Source organism: Neoarius graeffei, chromosome 27 (genome assembly GCF_027579695.1).
Source record: "Neoarius graeffei isolate fNeoGra1 chromosome 27, fNeoGra1.pri, whole genome shotgun sequence".
Taxonomy (NCBI): domain Eukaryota; kingdom Metazoa; phylum Chordata; class Actinopteri; order Siluriformes; family Ariidae; genus Neoarius; species Neoarius graeffei.
Genome location: NC_083595.1, coordinates 5,326,961 through 5,343,562, shown reverse-complemented (window position 1 = coordinate 5,343,562; position 16,602 = coordinate 5,326,961). Strand labels below are relative to the sequence as shown.

General features: G+C 42.8%; 1 protein-coding gene across 1 annotated transcript in view; it reads right to left on the bottom strand.

Moving 5' to 3' along the window:
• Positions 1-10,307: 10,307 nt before the first annotated feature.
• tspan7b (tetraspanin 7b) overlaps positions 10,308-16,602 on the bottom strand; it is a 72,356-nt gene continuing 66,061 nt past the window's right edge. The window contains exons 7-8 of the mRNA XM_060911183.1: positions 16,158-16,240; positions 10,308-15,070 (exon numbers count right to left, since the gene is read on the bottom strand). Coding sequence (XP_060767166.1) covers positions 16,172-16,240 — 69 coding nt within the window. The 3' untranslated portion in view covers positions 10,308-15,070; positions 16,158-16,171. The remainder of the gene's footprint in view (positions 15,071-16,157; positions 16,241-16,602) is intronic.

Sequence of the window (16,602 nt, the reverse complement as noted above, 5' to 3'; positions counted from 1 at the left end):
AATTATAATGGCCACAACTTTCAGACACCTTTAAATCCACCTTGGCACTATGCTAACACAATAGGAAGAGCCAATCAATATAGTTTGTTGATGCAACACTGGCACAACATTGTTTTGAGAGAGCACACATAGCAGGGGCGTCACTGGGGGGTCCAGGGGTGCCCGTGACCCCCCCCGTCAGACCATACCTTTTTTCAATAGCCGCATAAGAATATTAGAAAAGCGCCCACTGTAATTTTTCTAACATCTCATTCAGTCTCATCTCATTATCTCTCGCTGCTTTATCCTGTTCTACAGGGTCGCAGGCAACCTGGATCCTATCCCAGCTGACTACGGGCGAAAGGCAGGGTACACCCTGGACAAGTCGCCAGGTCATCACAGGGCTGACACATAGACACAGACAACCATTCACACTCACATTCACACCTACGCTCAATTTAGAGTCACCAGTTAACCTAACCTGCATGTCTTTGGACTGTGGGGGAAACCGGAGCACCCGAAGGAAACCCACGTGGACAACATGCAAACCCCGCACAGAAAGGCCCTCGCCGGCCACGGGGCCCGAACCCGGACCATCTTGCTGTGAGGCGACAGCACTAACCACTAGACCACCGTGCCGCCCCCTAAGTGCAGATATGTTAAATAATACACAGTGCAATATGAGCATAAAGTGCGTGAAACGCACACAACAGGTAAACAGTCCAAAACAGCAGGCAAAGTCATAGCGCAGACAGAATATCAGCGGCAAAACTATACAAGATCAAAGGACGAGAAACTGGAGTCGAAAAACCAGGAGGTCAACAAGAACAGGAAACAAGGCTCAGTAAGGCACACTAGACGCAGCGTAATACTTCGCATCGTCCTTGCATGGGCGCAGTCCTTAAATAGTCCAAACATAGTTCATTGATTAAAGACAGGTGTTCTTTGTTAACGGTGTGCATGCCGGAGCTCGTTAGGCACGCGCACGCAGCCCGAGGTGCACCTTCAGGTGCACGAGCCAAGGGGCGCAGGACTGACACAGTTCTGTGCAACCGCAATATGATCGCACTAGAAAGCACGGTCAAGCTGCCAGTGTAGCTGCAGTCTTTTTAGTTGCGAATTACGATATTTCCTTGTGTTAATAATTCGCCATGTCAAAACAAGCGGAACTTTCCTCCTTCTTTCGACGTGAAGAGAGGTAAGCAATTTATTATATTTTTTTCCATCAAAGTTGCATTTTGTGGCTTCGAAACGAAGTTTTAGTGTGCTGTTTCTAGAATACAACATCAAGAAAAGGTGGAAGAAACAGCAATAATGGAAGAGCCGGTTTCTAAGATGCCTAAAACTAGCAATGGGAATTATTTTTTATTACATAATGTACTCAGGCTGCCAGTCAGTGTGTGACCCCCCCCCCCCCCCCCCCCCTTGAAAAATCCTAGCTACGCCCCTGCATAGCCACTCAAAATAAGACTTTTCATCAGTGTCAGTTTGCTACATCAGTTTCCAATAGGTGCCCAGATATCATCCTGACATTGGCCTAACATCTGTTTTAGGTGGTTATATTGGACCACCCTATACAACACTGTGCCATCATCGGGCCAAGGTGGATTTCAGTCTGGCTAAAATTGGTGCCCATCATAATTCCAACATTGTGCTAACATCACCCAATGTTGATGGCCACCATTTGGTCAGATTTGTTCGTTGGGCCACTAATTACAATGGCTATCACTTTCAACCACCTTTAAATCTACTTTGGCCTTATGCTGACACAATGTTGCATAGGGATGACCAATATAGCCACCAAAAATAGGTGTTAGACCAATGTCATTTTGATACCTGGGCACCCACTAGTGACCAGTATAGCAAACTGACACTGGCTAAAAGTCTTGTTTTGAATGGCTATGTTTGCTCTCCCAATACAATGGTGTGCCAACATTGAGTCAACACTGGTTTGCTATCTAGATTGTTTCTGGCTGATGTTGGCCCAACACTGGGAAAGTGAATTTTGCTGAAAGTCTGCTGGTCTTGTTATCAAATTGTTGGCCCAATGTTGGCACGGTGAGTGTGAAGGTTGCCCAGTGAATAAAATACAATAAGCCAACATTACCACCCAACATTGGGTGCTAGGGTCAAAAGAATTTCAGCTGGCATTATAAATCCACCTAGCCAACATTGATCCTTGAGCAGATTTCCTTGATCACACAACAGTTACCAACCCTTGTTTTCCTTTTCAGTGTCACTTATCTGTTATTTCTTTTTTTGCTTGATTTGTTTGTCTCTCTGTTTTGTCTTTTGGTAGTGCTCTGTAATGTCCTTGAGTTGGCGAAAGGCACGATATAAATAAAACGTTGTTGTTGTTGAGGGTGAAAGTCAGCAGTGCCATTATATATATTTAGGGCTCCCTGACAGGGTAATGTCCTTCTACTCCAGACACATTTCATTCTCCTGGACAATATTTGTTCACTATGGTCTACTCAGGGCTTATGGAATCATCTCCACCTCCCACCACTGCTGGTAAAGGCTAACAGTTATGTTAATCTGGTTAGCTCAACTCATTATCACATATATCCAGAGTCCGTCACAGTGTTGTGACTCTCTTACTCACATGCACACTTACATAACCTATTCATGAGCTAATGAATCATCAGACTGTGCTCGACCATAATCCCGAGCCCAATTTCTTGTCACATCACCTGTTGGGCACCTGGTTTAAGCTGGATATACAGTGAAGATTCTCTAACAATAGAGATGGGATTAAAGAAAATTACTACATTCTGCTTATGTCATCCATCAGCTCATGTACGAAAATGCAGTTCTTCAAAGTGAGTTTGAAGTAATAAGATTTTTTCCTGGGCGGCACGGTGGTGTAGTGGTTAGCGCTGTCGCCTCACAGCAAGAAGGTCCTGGGTTCGAGCCCCGGGGCCGGTGAGGGCCTTTCTGTGTGGAGTTTGCATGTTCTCCCCGTGTCCGCGTGGGTTTCCTCCGGGTGCTCCGGTTTCCCCCACAGTCCAAAGACATGCAGGTTAGGTTAACTGGTGACTCTAAATTGAGCGTAGGTGTGAATGTGAGTGTGAATGGTTGTCTGTGTCTATGTGTCAGCCCTGTGGTGACCTGGCGACTTGTCCAGGGTGTACCCCGCCTTTCGCCCATAGTCAGCTGGGATAGGCTCCAGCTTGCCTGCGACCCTGTAGAAGGATAAAGCGGCTAGAGATAATGAGATGAGATGAGATTTTTTCCTGTTTGTGTTTTACGCTGTTTGGTTAGATTGCCCCCATTTTTTGCTGCCGCCCTGGTGGTGGGTTTTAGGTGGCTTGTCATAGAAATATCATAGCGTGAGCACTGCTGACACTGACAGAACTTTTTCTTCAGTTGTCTTTGGTTACAGTGGGACAAAATGGGCCGCGGAAATGTCGCAGTATGTGTTCTAAGGCCATCAATATCAACTTACGATTGAAACATTTTGTACAGTTTTGCGATCTTGGTCTATGACAGCAAAATCCGGTAAAAATCAGACAGCGTAAGGCTTAGATGATGTACAATGAGTGTACATTGTACATGACGCCTATATATATATATATATATACTACCGTTCAAAAGTTTGGGGTCACTTTGAAATGTCCTTATTTTTGAAAGAAAAGCACTGTTCTTTTCAATGAAGATCACTTTAAACTAATCAGAAATCCACTCTATACATTGCTAATGTGGTAAATGACTATTCTAGCTGCAAATGTCTGGTTTTTGGTGCAATATCTCCATAGGTGTATAGAGGCCCATTTCCAGCAACTCTCACTCCAGTGTTCTAATGGTACAATGTGTTTGCTCATTGCCTCAGAAGGCTAATGGATGATTAGAAAACCCTTGTACAATCATGTTAGCACAGCTGAAAACAGTTGAGCTCTTTAGAGAAGCTATAAAACTGACCTTCCTTTGAGCAGATTGAGTTTCTGGAGCATCACATTTGTGGGGTCGATTAAATGCTCAAAATGGCCAGAAAAATGTCTCGACTATATTTTCTATTCATTTTACAACTTATGGTGGGAAATAAAAGTGTGACTTTTCATGGCAAACACAAAATTGTCTGGGTGACCCTAAACTTTTGAACGGTAGTGTAATTTTATATATATATATATATATATATATATATATATATATATATATATATATAAAATTTTTTTTTAAATTTGAGTATCATATCTTCAGGCATGTGTGATGGTGTTCAGAAACCAGAGTAGCTTTGCAGATTTCTAAAAACAGGATTTCATCAGCCTGTGCAAGAACCGGCCTTACATCAGTGTGTGTGTGTTTGTTATTGCACTGTGCCTGAAGCCTGAAAACTCTATTCCGTAATTGCGAGCTGTGGAGAGAGAAAAAAAAAAGCTTAAAAAAAATCGGCTTCTTTACATACAAAAGGCAAATGTAGAGGGTGCCGCGCGTGCCAGCTCCGAAGAGTTATGTTGATCCTAGGAATTATGCAAATGAGCCTTATTAAAATTGCAAATATTTGCAAATAATCAGGGGAGGTGGGATGATGAATGCGCGCTCGCCGCCAAGACAAAAAAGAAAGAGAGAAAGACGGGAGGAAAAAAGCAGCCCCGCTCTTTTCTCCCCTCGCGCGCGCCACTAAAAGCCTCTTCGGTTTCGGCGTCACGAATGATCGCAGATGTAATTTGTCGCCGCGTATTAAAAGAGCGCGAGCGTCCCGAATCCGTCTCGCGCGAGCGCCTCGGTTAATTTGCTTTTCAACGAGATTAGAGCGCGTCCGCCGCCGCCGCCTCGCACGCAGTTACCCGGCCACAGCCAAGAGCGGGGTTTCCTCCTCCTCCTCCGGTGCTCCTCCTGACTGACACCCATCAGCTCCTCACAGCTCATTCACAGCATCCGGGATGGAGGAAAACCGGCTCGTGCGTGCTGAAGCGTCAGAATGCACGTGACCACACAGTTTCCACATTATGCGAACGTGATGACGTGAGAGAGAAAACAAAAACAAAAATGTGTGACATCATATGAACAATATGCGCTCACGTGTGAAAGAGATCACGTGAGAATAAAAACACCTGGAAAATCAATAAAAATGAATCATGTATATAATAATAATAATAATAAAGCATGCACTATGTGAGATTATTTACATGTGAGTTTTCTGGAATTTAAGACTTTTCACAAAACAAAAGTCATTTTCTTTATTTGGGTTTTCCCCCCAATGAGATATGTGAAGTCTGATTTCGTTAGCTAGCTGGACGACAAATGGAATATAATGTAAAAATGCATCGCCATGTTCTCAGCCTTCAACTCCCGCCCACTGCCATATATGGACTCGATGACACACCTACATTTGACGCAAGTATTTGCATCGTTCTCGGAAACAATTAACCGTGACCTCCTGGAGTCGCTGATCTGCATCGCCTGACAGACAGGACACGGTGATGTAGATAAATAAATAACCCGTGCTAAATTAACCCTGGTGTTAAAGTGTTGGTGGTGCAACGACCTTCAGAGTCATGCAGTATTGTCCTGTTATTGTACAATCGCTAGTTTGAATCATATCAATGTTGCAGTCATCTATGGATGCGTGCCAAGAGGTAGGAGGAGCATAATCTGTCTCAATCACCGAAACACTAGCCAATCATGATGGTCTGTGAGCACATGTTTGTGGAAGAGGGTAGATAGCACTTTTCTTTGATGCAGTTGGCTGGGAAATGTGTTGATCTACACTGTCCCTGGGTCGTAGCTATTGTGTCCGGAGTAGATCAGCTCATGCTACCAAATTGACCCAGCATTTTGTCACTGGCTGCATGAAACCCACGAAGATAGATGACCTTTACTTGCTGTGTGGCATCGCACCCCCTAGCATTAGAAGGACTGTTGCATCCCAGAAAGAGAAATTGAAACAGGAAAGTGACCCTCGCCACCCTCTTTTCAACCATGTGCCAATGGGAAGTCAATGGGCTGAAGTCAAGGCACAGCTTCATACATTCTGTTGAGCCACTGAACAACAGCCCTCGCAACCAGCGACTGTCCCTGTGGACCAAATATCCTGTCCAAGTACCACACAGGGTGTCCATTAGCCCTCAGGAAACCCTTCTCCCTGGCTCCAGCGAAGCTTCTGGTCATGTCCTAACCGTATGAGAACTGCTGTAGGCCGCTGCAAAACCAATCTAGTGAAGTAGGGGTATAGAGAAAATGACGACACCAGCTGCCTGTGTGGAGAGGAGCAGACTATGCAACATCTACTAGTTTGCCCACATCTACCAGATCCCTGCACCCAAGAAGACCTGGAAGCGTTGTCCTCCTGTGCGAAACAATGCGTCCAACGCCAGATAGGGACAGTTTAATCTAAAGTTGTTGCATAGTGACGCTAGAAGAAGAAGAAGAAGAAGAAGAAGAGGCTATAGTGAGAGCTGGGTGCCAATTGGCAAATCACCAAATTAGGGGGAAATCAGGTGCAAATGAAGTAAAATAATTAAAATATCAGTGTTCTTGCTATTATCTAGCTCATCAAACGTAGTTAATTAAACATGCTCTGTAGTTTAAAGACACTGACGCAAAGTTGACAAGGTGGCTTTAAAGGTGGATGGAAGTCCCAACATTACGCCAACAACGGCCACGTTGTTCTAAACAGTGCTCCTTTGCCAACATTGGCCCAACCCAGTAGAACAGAACAACCAGAACAGACGCTGGGCCAGGCTGAGGTTGTTAAGCCAGTATCTCACTGGGCTGCAACAGCTTGCGACAAATTGTGAACGTCATTCGCGAGAGAGTTTCAAAAGTGTCTTGAAACATTCACTGGGCTTCTCAATTTCCTCACATGGGTCGCAAAGTGTCACTCCTTCGTCGCTGAAATTTTGAACATGTTCAAAAAATTCGTGCGACAATTTTGTGTCGCAAAGCCGTCACGAACCCTTCTCAAGTCAGTTTCCGTGAAGTGAGACACTGGCTGAAGTGCGAGAACTGAATTTGCATATTTTATCGCAATTGTTGCGTCTCCAACTAGTCGCAGGCTGTCGCAGCCCAGTGAGATACTGGCTTTAACGTTCACACATCAATCAACGAAACTTGAAATCTTTCATCAACTTCTGACATCAGCTATTTTCACTGCAAGGCACAAGTAAGATTGGGTAACATCGCCATCACACACACCAACACCCTCTTTCTCAACACACACTTTACCACACCTAGTTCAGCTTTTTTTTTTTTTGACAGGATTGTTAATCATCTGACGTGTTGATAATCCGTTCATTAAAGACAGCGTTCCATGTCACCCCTCCTGTCCAACGATCTCCATCACTGAGGCGGCGGCCGCGTTATCGTCAGCGCGCTCACTGACTTAATCATCACACGCAATAAGTATTCAGTTATTGATATAAAAAAAAACCACAACAAAATGTGTATTATTTGTTTTGTATTTCTTTACTTTTGTCCATTTACTCATTTAAGTTAATGAGTGTAATCTTTATTTATTTATTAATTTATGAAGGCAATTATCCATTCTTCATTCAGCGTTCTTTCATTTAGTTTTTCCATTTATTTATTTATTTATTTATTTACAAATTCAGCTTAATTACTCCACCAAAGACCTTCTCAGTGAGTTCCGTTTTTCAGCAGCATTATATCGCCACCTGGTGGTTAAACTCGGAACAACAACACCGCCACCACTAACTCGGAAACAGCTCCAGGGTTGAGAGGGTTAGTTTTCCTTCAGTCACTACGTTTACATGCACATAGAAAGAATCGAATTTCTGCCGTTGCTCGACTGAAATCGAAGTTCAAAATGCCATGTGTACACCTTAATTCGGCTGAAATTGAACCGAACTTGATTTCTCGGAATCGAGTTACACGACCTAGTTTATGCGATTTCTGCCGAGCTACTTTGTGCATGTAAACCCTATCGAGCTAGTTGTCGAGCTACTTCCGGAAGTGACGAGTGACGAGACCACAAGCGGGAAACACAACAGCCTCGGTCGGCATGACAACGAATCATGACAACGGCATGAATCTTTTCTTTTTGTGGCATTGTTTGCACTGTTAAAATTTAGCTCACTTACTGTATCACCAAATACATCTGTACAGCTGTTGCATAGCTGTGAATTGTGTACATAAACAAGTCATTGTATTTGTGTGTGTGTGTATATATATATATATGTCCAACATCTGAAGAATGTCAATAAAAACAAAACAATTGAACTTTTTGTGTGTTTATTAAGACATAAGTTAAATTGTAAGCAAAAAAAAATATATTTTTTTGTAAGCAAAAAATGGACTTTAGAAAAATATTATTGTGCAAAATAAGTTGTCTTACAAAACAGTGGTCTGCGCCGGACAGTTTGTAGCCATAGTCTGTTAGAGCAAGCCTAACAGCTTGAACACGGGGGGGCGTCATGGCTCAGGTCGATAAGGCACCACACCATAAATCCGGGGACCCGGGTTCGATTCCGACCCGGGTTCGATTCCTACCCGAGGTCATTTCCTGATCCCTCCCTGTCTCTCTCTCCCGCTCATTTCCTGTCTCTACACTGTCCTATCCAATAAAGGTGAAAAAAGCCCAAAAAATATCTTTAAAAAAAAAAAAACAGCTTGAACACGGAACTGCTAGTGTTGCCAGATTGGGGGTTTTAAGTGCATTTTAGTGGATTTGAACATGTTTTGGGCTGGAATACGTCAGCAGTATCTGGCAACACTATAGCTCTTCTTCATGACGACAACCGGAAGTGTACCAACACGATGGGGCGTGTAGCGCCACGTGTGGCTCGGGTGCACAATGTACCTTGCACAATAGCCCGATTTACTTGTGCATGTAGGATTGGATTTCTCTGGCACCCCTGCTGGGACCCTTTGCTCGATTACCGACAGCAGCTCGATTTGGACGTGCATGTAAACGTAGTCACTGTCTCAGTACAGATTACAGAAAGCTCTAAAAATGTCATTTGTAACATGACTCAAAGTAAATAAGGTCTTCTAAATACTTTAACGCCTTTGGATTTTAACATGTCTGGATATCTGAAACGCATGAAACCTTTTAAAGCGAGATCACGCAGGTCTTGAGATATGAGCGCGACGATGAGGAGTAAAACCTTTAGATATGCGTATACAGACCTACAACTTTGAGTTTTCAATGTTTAACCAAGGCACAGAATGTGTATTTGTATGTGTAGATCACGTTAGAGCAAGCGAGCTAGCTAGCTAGCTAATATTAGCGTGTCAAACCACTTGCAAACGAGATAAACCGTGTGAGAAATAATTAGCTTAACAGGGCGATGTGTTGCACGAGGAGTGTAGAACTGCTAGCTTCGGCGTCAACACTGAAAAGGAATTTACTTCAAGGTGATTCTTCAAGTGAGAAGTTTTTCTGAAGCGGAGAGCGTTTGGTTTGCCGGCGAACTAAACAGTGTGCATCGTACCGTTCGGGAGAATTTGAAAATAAAATGCTCGCTGTGTTTTCTTGAGATGATGCCGTGACACTCATGGCTTCCTGTGTCTTCTTCCCGTCTCGGGTCTTGTGGGTCAAGCACGTTATACATCGATATGAGAACAGGGTGCACTCTCTTTTTGTCTGAAGACGTAGATGAGGAAATAACCTACACCAAGTTGCCTTGTTTGACGGATTTTTCCAGCTGAATAATTATTTCATAAGGCAAAACAAAACAGCAGTAAAATTCCAAGTACCATAATCCCTTCAGTCGTCGACTTTTTCTTTAAAAACCGTCGTTTCTCAAAAACTCAAACCAACCCGTTTGGTCCCAACATCCACACCATGGGTCACAGAGATCACGTTTTTTTCTCCTTTCTGATGTCTGATGTGAACGTTAACTGACATTCTTGACCTGTGAGTCTGGTGAGGGAACGACTGCTTAGGGGCCGTAATGTAATGAAGACAGGAAGTGACTTGTTTCTCGAACATTAACGCCACTCTGAGGTGTCATAGTTGGCAAACTGCTGTGGTGTAAGAGGAATAAAACACTTCAGGATGAACTGTTATCGGAAAATAATCGACGTACGAGTGCTAACAGTACCTCCGCTTCATCGCACCGTGCCGTCGTTGATTATTTTACTGTAACAGCACAACACTGACTGGGGCTTTGTTCCTTTAGTGAAGTAAAATGACAAGCAAAAAAACTAACACTGAGTACCCATCCCCTGAGTACTCTTGGTTCCTGTTGGTCTTGAGCAAGTACTGAAAACTGTACAAGCGGAACTTCTTCATCCTGGAATCATGTCACAGTTTCTGGTGGCACAAAGAGTTTATTGTTAAAGTCATGAGCTCTTCATAAATAAAACCCAAGACGTAGCTGTTAACGATGAAATAACCATTTTATTAACAGATATCACAGTCGTTTACAATATCAACAGACATTTTTGCTCACATGCTAGCTGGTGATGCGTTTTTAAAAAGTTACATTTTTATTATACAAAGTTGTCAGTGTATCCGTACGCTCGTCCGGCTCGGGATCACGCGGTTTGATCCGGTTTTCTGCGTATTCACAGAACGTTTATCGCTTTTCTCCACTGATTAATACTGAATGATTCGCCGAAACTAAGGGAAGCTGTAAAAGCATAAGAACACAAGTCAATACATAACATCGTCATATTAATCTTAATAAAACAATAAAGAATCTCAAAACAAAACCCAAAATGTCACAGATTTAAACAGACGGAGCTCGCGGTCTGAACTCCATCACGCGCCGCACCTCAGTCCAAGATCACAGCCGCTCTCCAGTCCCATAAAAACACCTTTCACGTTTGTTTCTTAAAGGAACAACATTTTGGGTAAGTTTAGCAAACGTTCTAAAGACACAACAATTAGCCAAGCTAGCTAGCCAGAATTGCTCACGAGCGTATTTGTGTACTACAATGTGACGAAATTTCGTTTCTAGTTTTTGTCAGAATGAAAATTCCAAACTGACCTAGCAGGCTAGCTAGCTTTACTAACTTGCAAACTAGCCAAAACTACCTAACTAGCATATTTGTGTACTAGCAAGTGACTAATTTCTAGTTGGTTTTTTTTTTCCTCAGAATAAGACTTCAGAAGAAAACCTTAGCAGTTTTCCTGTCGTCTGTGCAATACGGTAAAACTCACTTTTTTTTTTTTACGCACATGACTTTAACTCTTTGGGACTTGAGAGCTTCTTCGGCAAAGCTTGGCAGGTTTAGAATGAGTAGGTCATGTACAGTATTTAGATAAATATCTTCAAAGGCTTTTCATCATCCAAGCATGATAAACTTTACACTTTCCTATGTGCCCACTGCCAAATAATATTCTCATCTCATTATCTGTAGCCGCTTTATCCTGTTCTACAGGGTCGCAGGCGAGCTGGAGCCTATCCCAGCTGACTACGGGCGAAAGGCGGGGTACACCCTGGACAAGTCGCCAGGTCATCACAGGGCTGACACATAGACACAGACAACCATTCACACTCACATTCACACCTACGCTCAATTTAGAGTCACCAGTTAACCTAACCTGCATGTCTTTGGACTGTGGGAGAAACCGGAGCACCCGGAGGAAACCCACGCGGACACGGGGAGAACATGCAAACTCCACGGGGCTCGAACCCAGACCTTCTTGCTGTGAGGCGACAGCGCTAACCACTGCACCACCGTGCCGCCCACGGTGATAATATAAAAAATATTATAGTTTTTAAATTAGATGAAACATAAAACTTGTCACCTTAATCAGTCACACCGGAGTCGGAGCGCCCACTTATACATTCATAAAAGACTGTTCCCATGGTAACGGCATGATGATCACTTTCACTCTTTTGGTTTCCATTGGTTTCTCTTTCACGGTGGGAACGCCCACCGTAAACAGGAAAAAATTTGTCAGCCATAGTTCAGGCTATTTGGAGGTAAAACTTGTTGCGAGATGGCACACGGATTTTATGCGCTTTTGATGATTCAGGACAGCGAATCAATTCATGATTCCTTTCATGATTCAGGACAGCGATTTGGTTCAATCTCAGAGAACTGTGACACTGATGAGCAGTGCTTTTTTTTTTTTTTTACTTCGACTCGATCCAGCTCGAGCAAGTGTAAATATTTCTTCTATTTCTGATGAGTAGGTCGGTTGATACGCGTGTGCTGTAGTGCGCGCACAGGAAAAATGACTGAGCAATTTTTTTTCCAGAATTAAAAGTATTTTCCTCAAAAATAGTTAATTTTGCTTAATTTTGAGTTTAAAAGAGTAAAATTTGGACTGGGAGCAAAATGACAGCGTAATTGTGTAACAGAGTTGATTCTGGCTCTGAACGGAGTAAAATAGTACGAGAGTTAATTTCAAGACACACTGAATCGAGTCAAATACCAGATAAATGAAGATGGTGTAAAAATCAGTTTTAGAACTGTGTTGGAATGTGTGAACGACATGACCTTACCCACTGGGACTTCACCTGTTGGGATTAAGAGTTAATCTGATGGGATCAAGAGTTGGCAGTGGGAGGGGTTTTCACTCTTCTCATTGAATGGAATGGAAATTTTTACCCTTCTCATTGAATACTCCTCCCACTGCCAAGCAACATACATTTTTTTGATGGCCAGTTAATTGTCCAAATCAATGGAGCAGATTTAAGTTTTTGTGCTTGATCCATTCACCTCAAGTGATCAAAACAGTTCGACACAATGGGTAAGGTCATGTTTTTTTCACACATTCTAGCAAAGTTCTAAAACTGCTTTTTACAACAGCTTCAATTAATTGGTATTTTTTTAAAAAAGTACAATCATGACCTACAGACTACAAAGATATTATTGTAGCTGAACACAAAAAAAGTCATCCATCTCATTATCTGTAGCCACTTTATCCTGTTCTACAGGGTCGCAGGCAAGCTGGAGCCTATCCCAGCTGACTACGGGCGAAAGGTGGGGTTCACCCTGGACAAGTCGCCAGGTCATCACAGGGCTGACACATAGACACAGACAACCATTCACATTCACACCTACGCTCAATTTAGAGTCACCAGTTAACCTAACCTGCATGTCTTTGGACTGTGGGGGAAACCGGAGCACCCGGAGGAAACCCACGCGGACACGGGGAGAACATGCAAACTCCACACAGAAAGGCCCTCGTTGGCCACGGGGCTCGAACCCGGACCTTCTTGCTGTGAGGCGACAGCGCTAACTACTACACCACTGTTCCGCTCACAAAAAGGTCATATGACTGAAAATACTGCTTAGATTTGTTGAAATCGACAACAAAATCAGAGCATGTATGGTATACCAAAATCTTTAAAGTACCAGAAAATACCCTCAGACCCCAGAGGGTTAAAGTCACATGATTCCATTCTCATGATGAATTCAACATTGCAAATTTCCTCAGAAAAAAAGTTGACCCTTTTCCACAAGTAAATGCTGAGCTGCTCGTAATCTTTAGCACCTCTTTGCTAATGTAATTTTAATCCTTAATGAATTAACTTTTCTTACTAAGCTCTAATTTCTCTCGTTAAGCTACAATCTACAGTTCTACAGTACGATATAAACATTCCGTATAACGTGTAGCGCACGGGCTAAAATCGATTAACGTACGCTCGAAATAAAATTCTCGCACCTAATCCGATTCGAATTTGGATTCTGTTTTCTCTCAGAAGTTGATCAGAGCATTTTAATAGATGCACAGCTTAAATAAATCGATACCCGAAGAACAAACAATGTCATGTTGTGTAATGTGGAAATGTTTAACTGCTACGTTTCCACTTGGATAAAGATTCATCAGCTACTCGGCAGCTTGAACTCTTTCAAACTCGGATGTCGGTTTCTGGAAGTAAAAAAAAAGTTCATTTTCCCCACACAGAATCTGCAATCATTGTGAACTCTGATTGTCGACGTACCACCAGCTCCCAGACTGTTAGAACGACAGTGCACGCTCCTGTGGAAGCTGTACGTCAGTCAGATTTCAACTTTATTTTGCAAAATAGCGTTTAATTGCCGAAGTACTGCGCTTGTACCACATTACGCAGGATTCCAACGCGAAACCCAGCAATCGGTTGGAGACGTTACTGTATCCGTGGATATTTGGAGTATGTCTCGATGTCACATTTTCTTTTACACCACGCCAAATTTACTTCCAGAATCGAGGTCATATGTCTTTTGCAGGCTAGCTGAGTTACGCAAATGATTTCTTTAGCATCGAAAAACGTTCTTGGTTTTAAAACATCTCGTACAAAATATTCCAAATGTAGGGTTCAAACTGTGGGTGAATTCACTGTATTCAGTGCATCTACAATCCGAGATCACAATATTATAAGATCTGTGGTGACGTTATGTCTGAATTTCCTCTCAGATGTTAGTGCAAGACTTTCGCATCAAGGTTTTTTGTTTTGTTTCTAATCACAGTTCAGATTTCAGCAGTTTCCAGTATTTTCTGCAGTGATCTCGGACTGAAGGAACAAACTTCATCATCTGTATTGTTATAGCATAACGTTAACGACGTAGCCATTTCATACGTATTTCCTTATCAGGTTATACCTTCGTACGTCTTCATCCCGCAAGTACAAACTAGCTACAGCCGCATCAGACAGACAGGACGAGCTTCTAAAAGGCAGCACGAGCACGAAAACTCTGTACAGCTCTGGCAGGATTTTAAAAAATGGCACTCGGAAAATGGTGGCAAGATCGAGGAAAAAAAAAAAGCACAAACGAAACGTAAACTTTCTCCTCCGAAAACGTCACTACAGCGTACGTACAGCAACGGACGACAACGAAAAAACCCAAACAAACTAGTATTACTTTCATCATATTTATTTATGTTTATTTTTCCTGAAAACCGTATCAGACAAAGAACTATAGCTACGACGCACCGACGCCAGTCAGAGTTCAGTTAATTAATAAAAATGCAGGTTGGTTTTCAGTGGAACTGCTTCAGCATGCATGGCTTTGTACAGAGCGAAGTGTGTGTGGTGTAAAGTTAAGGATTTCTGAAAGAGAAGCTGGCACACAAAATGCACAATTAGGAATGATATACTACCAGGACGGAGCGGGGCAGAGGAAAAAGGAAGGACAAAAGAAAGGGAGAAGGAAAGAAGAGAAGAGAAGAATGGAGTGTGCTAGTATCTTGAGTTTCCTTCCCAGGTCTCCGAACATTACGACGTTATGCCCTCTTTACAACTTCCTGAAAAATCAAAATACAAAAAAAGAACAAAAAGTCAATTTTTTTAGACTGGCAAACAAATTATTCGTGTAATCGTGCAAAATATCAGTCTATTACTCTTCAGAAACCTTTTATTTTTGTTCCGCGTCTTTCTCAGTTTTGTTTGACGTCATTTATTTTGGTTGCGATTCCAGCTTTCTCGTTTGCGCTCCCTGACTTTTTGCTTGCAGTTTTGGCACAAACTTCCCGTGTGGGCGGGCTGTCCAGTAACACATTCCCATTGGCTAACTTGTGTTTGACTGACAGCTACGCTCAGCCATTCCCTACTCGGATTCTGGCGGACTGTTTGACGAGTGACCGATCCATTGACGGTAAACAAGGATCGAGTGGACTTCAGTGGCGACTATGATATTGAATTAATTCAGCAAAGTGTAAGTGCGGGACAAATGTGTTGCAGTAGTGCACATTATGCAGGTGTTTCGTGGCAAGTCAAATGTTAGCCTTAGCTCCACTACCCAATATAATAGCTGTCTTGCTAACGTTAAACACACCTGCATAATGTGCACTACTGCAACATGTACAACACATTTGTCCCGTACTTACACTTTGCTGAATTAATTCAGTATCATAGTCGCCACTGAAGTCCACTCGATCCTTGTTTACCGTCAATGGATCGGTCACTCGTCAAACAGTCCGCCAGAATCCGAGTAGGGAATGGCTGAGCGGAGCTGTCAGTCAAACGCAAGTTAGCCAATGGGAATGCGTTACTGGACAGCCCGCCCACACGTGAAGTTTGTGCCAAAACTGCAAGCAAAAAGTCAGGGAGCGCAAACGAGAACGCTGGAATCGCAACCAAAATAAATTACGTCAAACAAAACCGAGAAAGCCGCGGAACAAAAATAAAAGGTTTCTGAAGAGTAATAGACTGATATTTTGCACGATTACGCGAATAATTTGTTTGCCAGTCTAAAAAAATTGACTTTTTTTGATTTATCGTTTTTGTTTGATATTTCAAAAGTATTGTATGAACATTTTGGCACAAAATTGATTCCATAGTGTGTGTGTGTATGTGTGTGTGTGTGTGTGTGTGTGTGTGTGTGTTACTGACCCACGGCCACTCTGCTACACCATCTCATACTGATTAGCCGTGATAAACCGGGACAGACAACATGCCAGCAGCATCCCGATGAGCTGTAGAGAGAAACACACACACACACACACACACACACACACACACACATATATATTAGGGTGCCTACTTATCTAAGAGCTTTTATTGATCTTGGTCAGCCCTTTCCTGCCACATGGCACTTACAGGTCATCTAACACCTGTGTGTGTGTGTGTGTGTGTGTGTTTACGAAGCAAAGGCTGGAGAAAAAAAAAAACCCAACAACCCACAGTCAGGGATTTCATTACAGGACCATGCTGTCATGGGAACGCATTATTCTCTCTCTCTCTCTGAGACACACACACTCTTATACTAAGCCTAAACAAACTAAGCCTTCATGATGCCCCGCCCACAAAAAGCTGTCTGTGCTGATTGGCTCTTAGC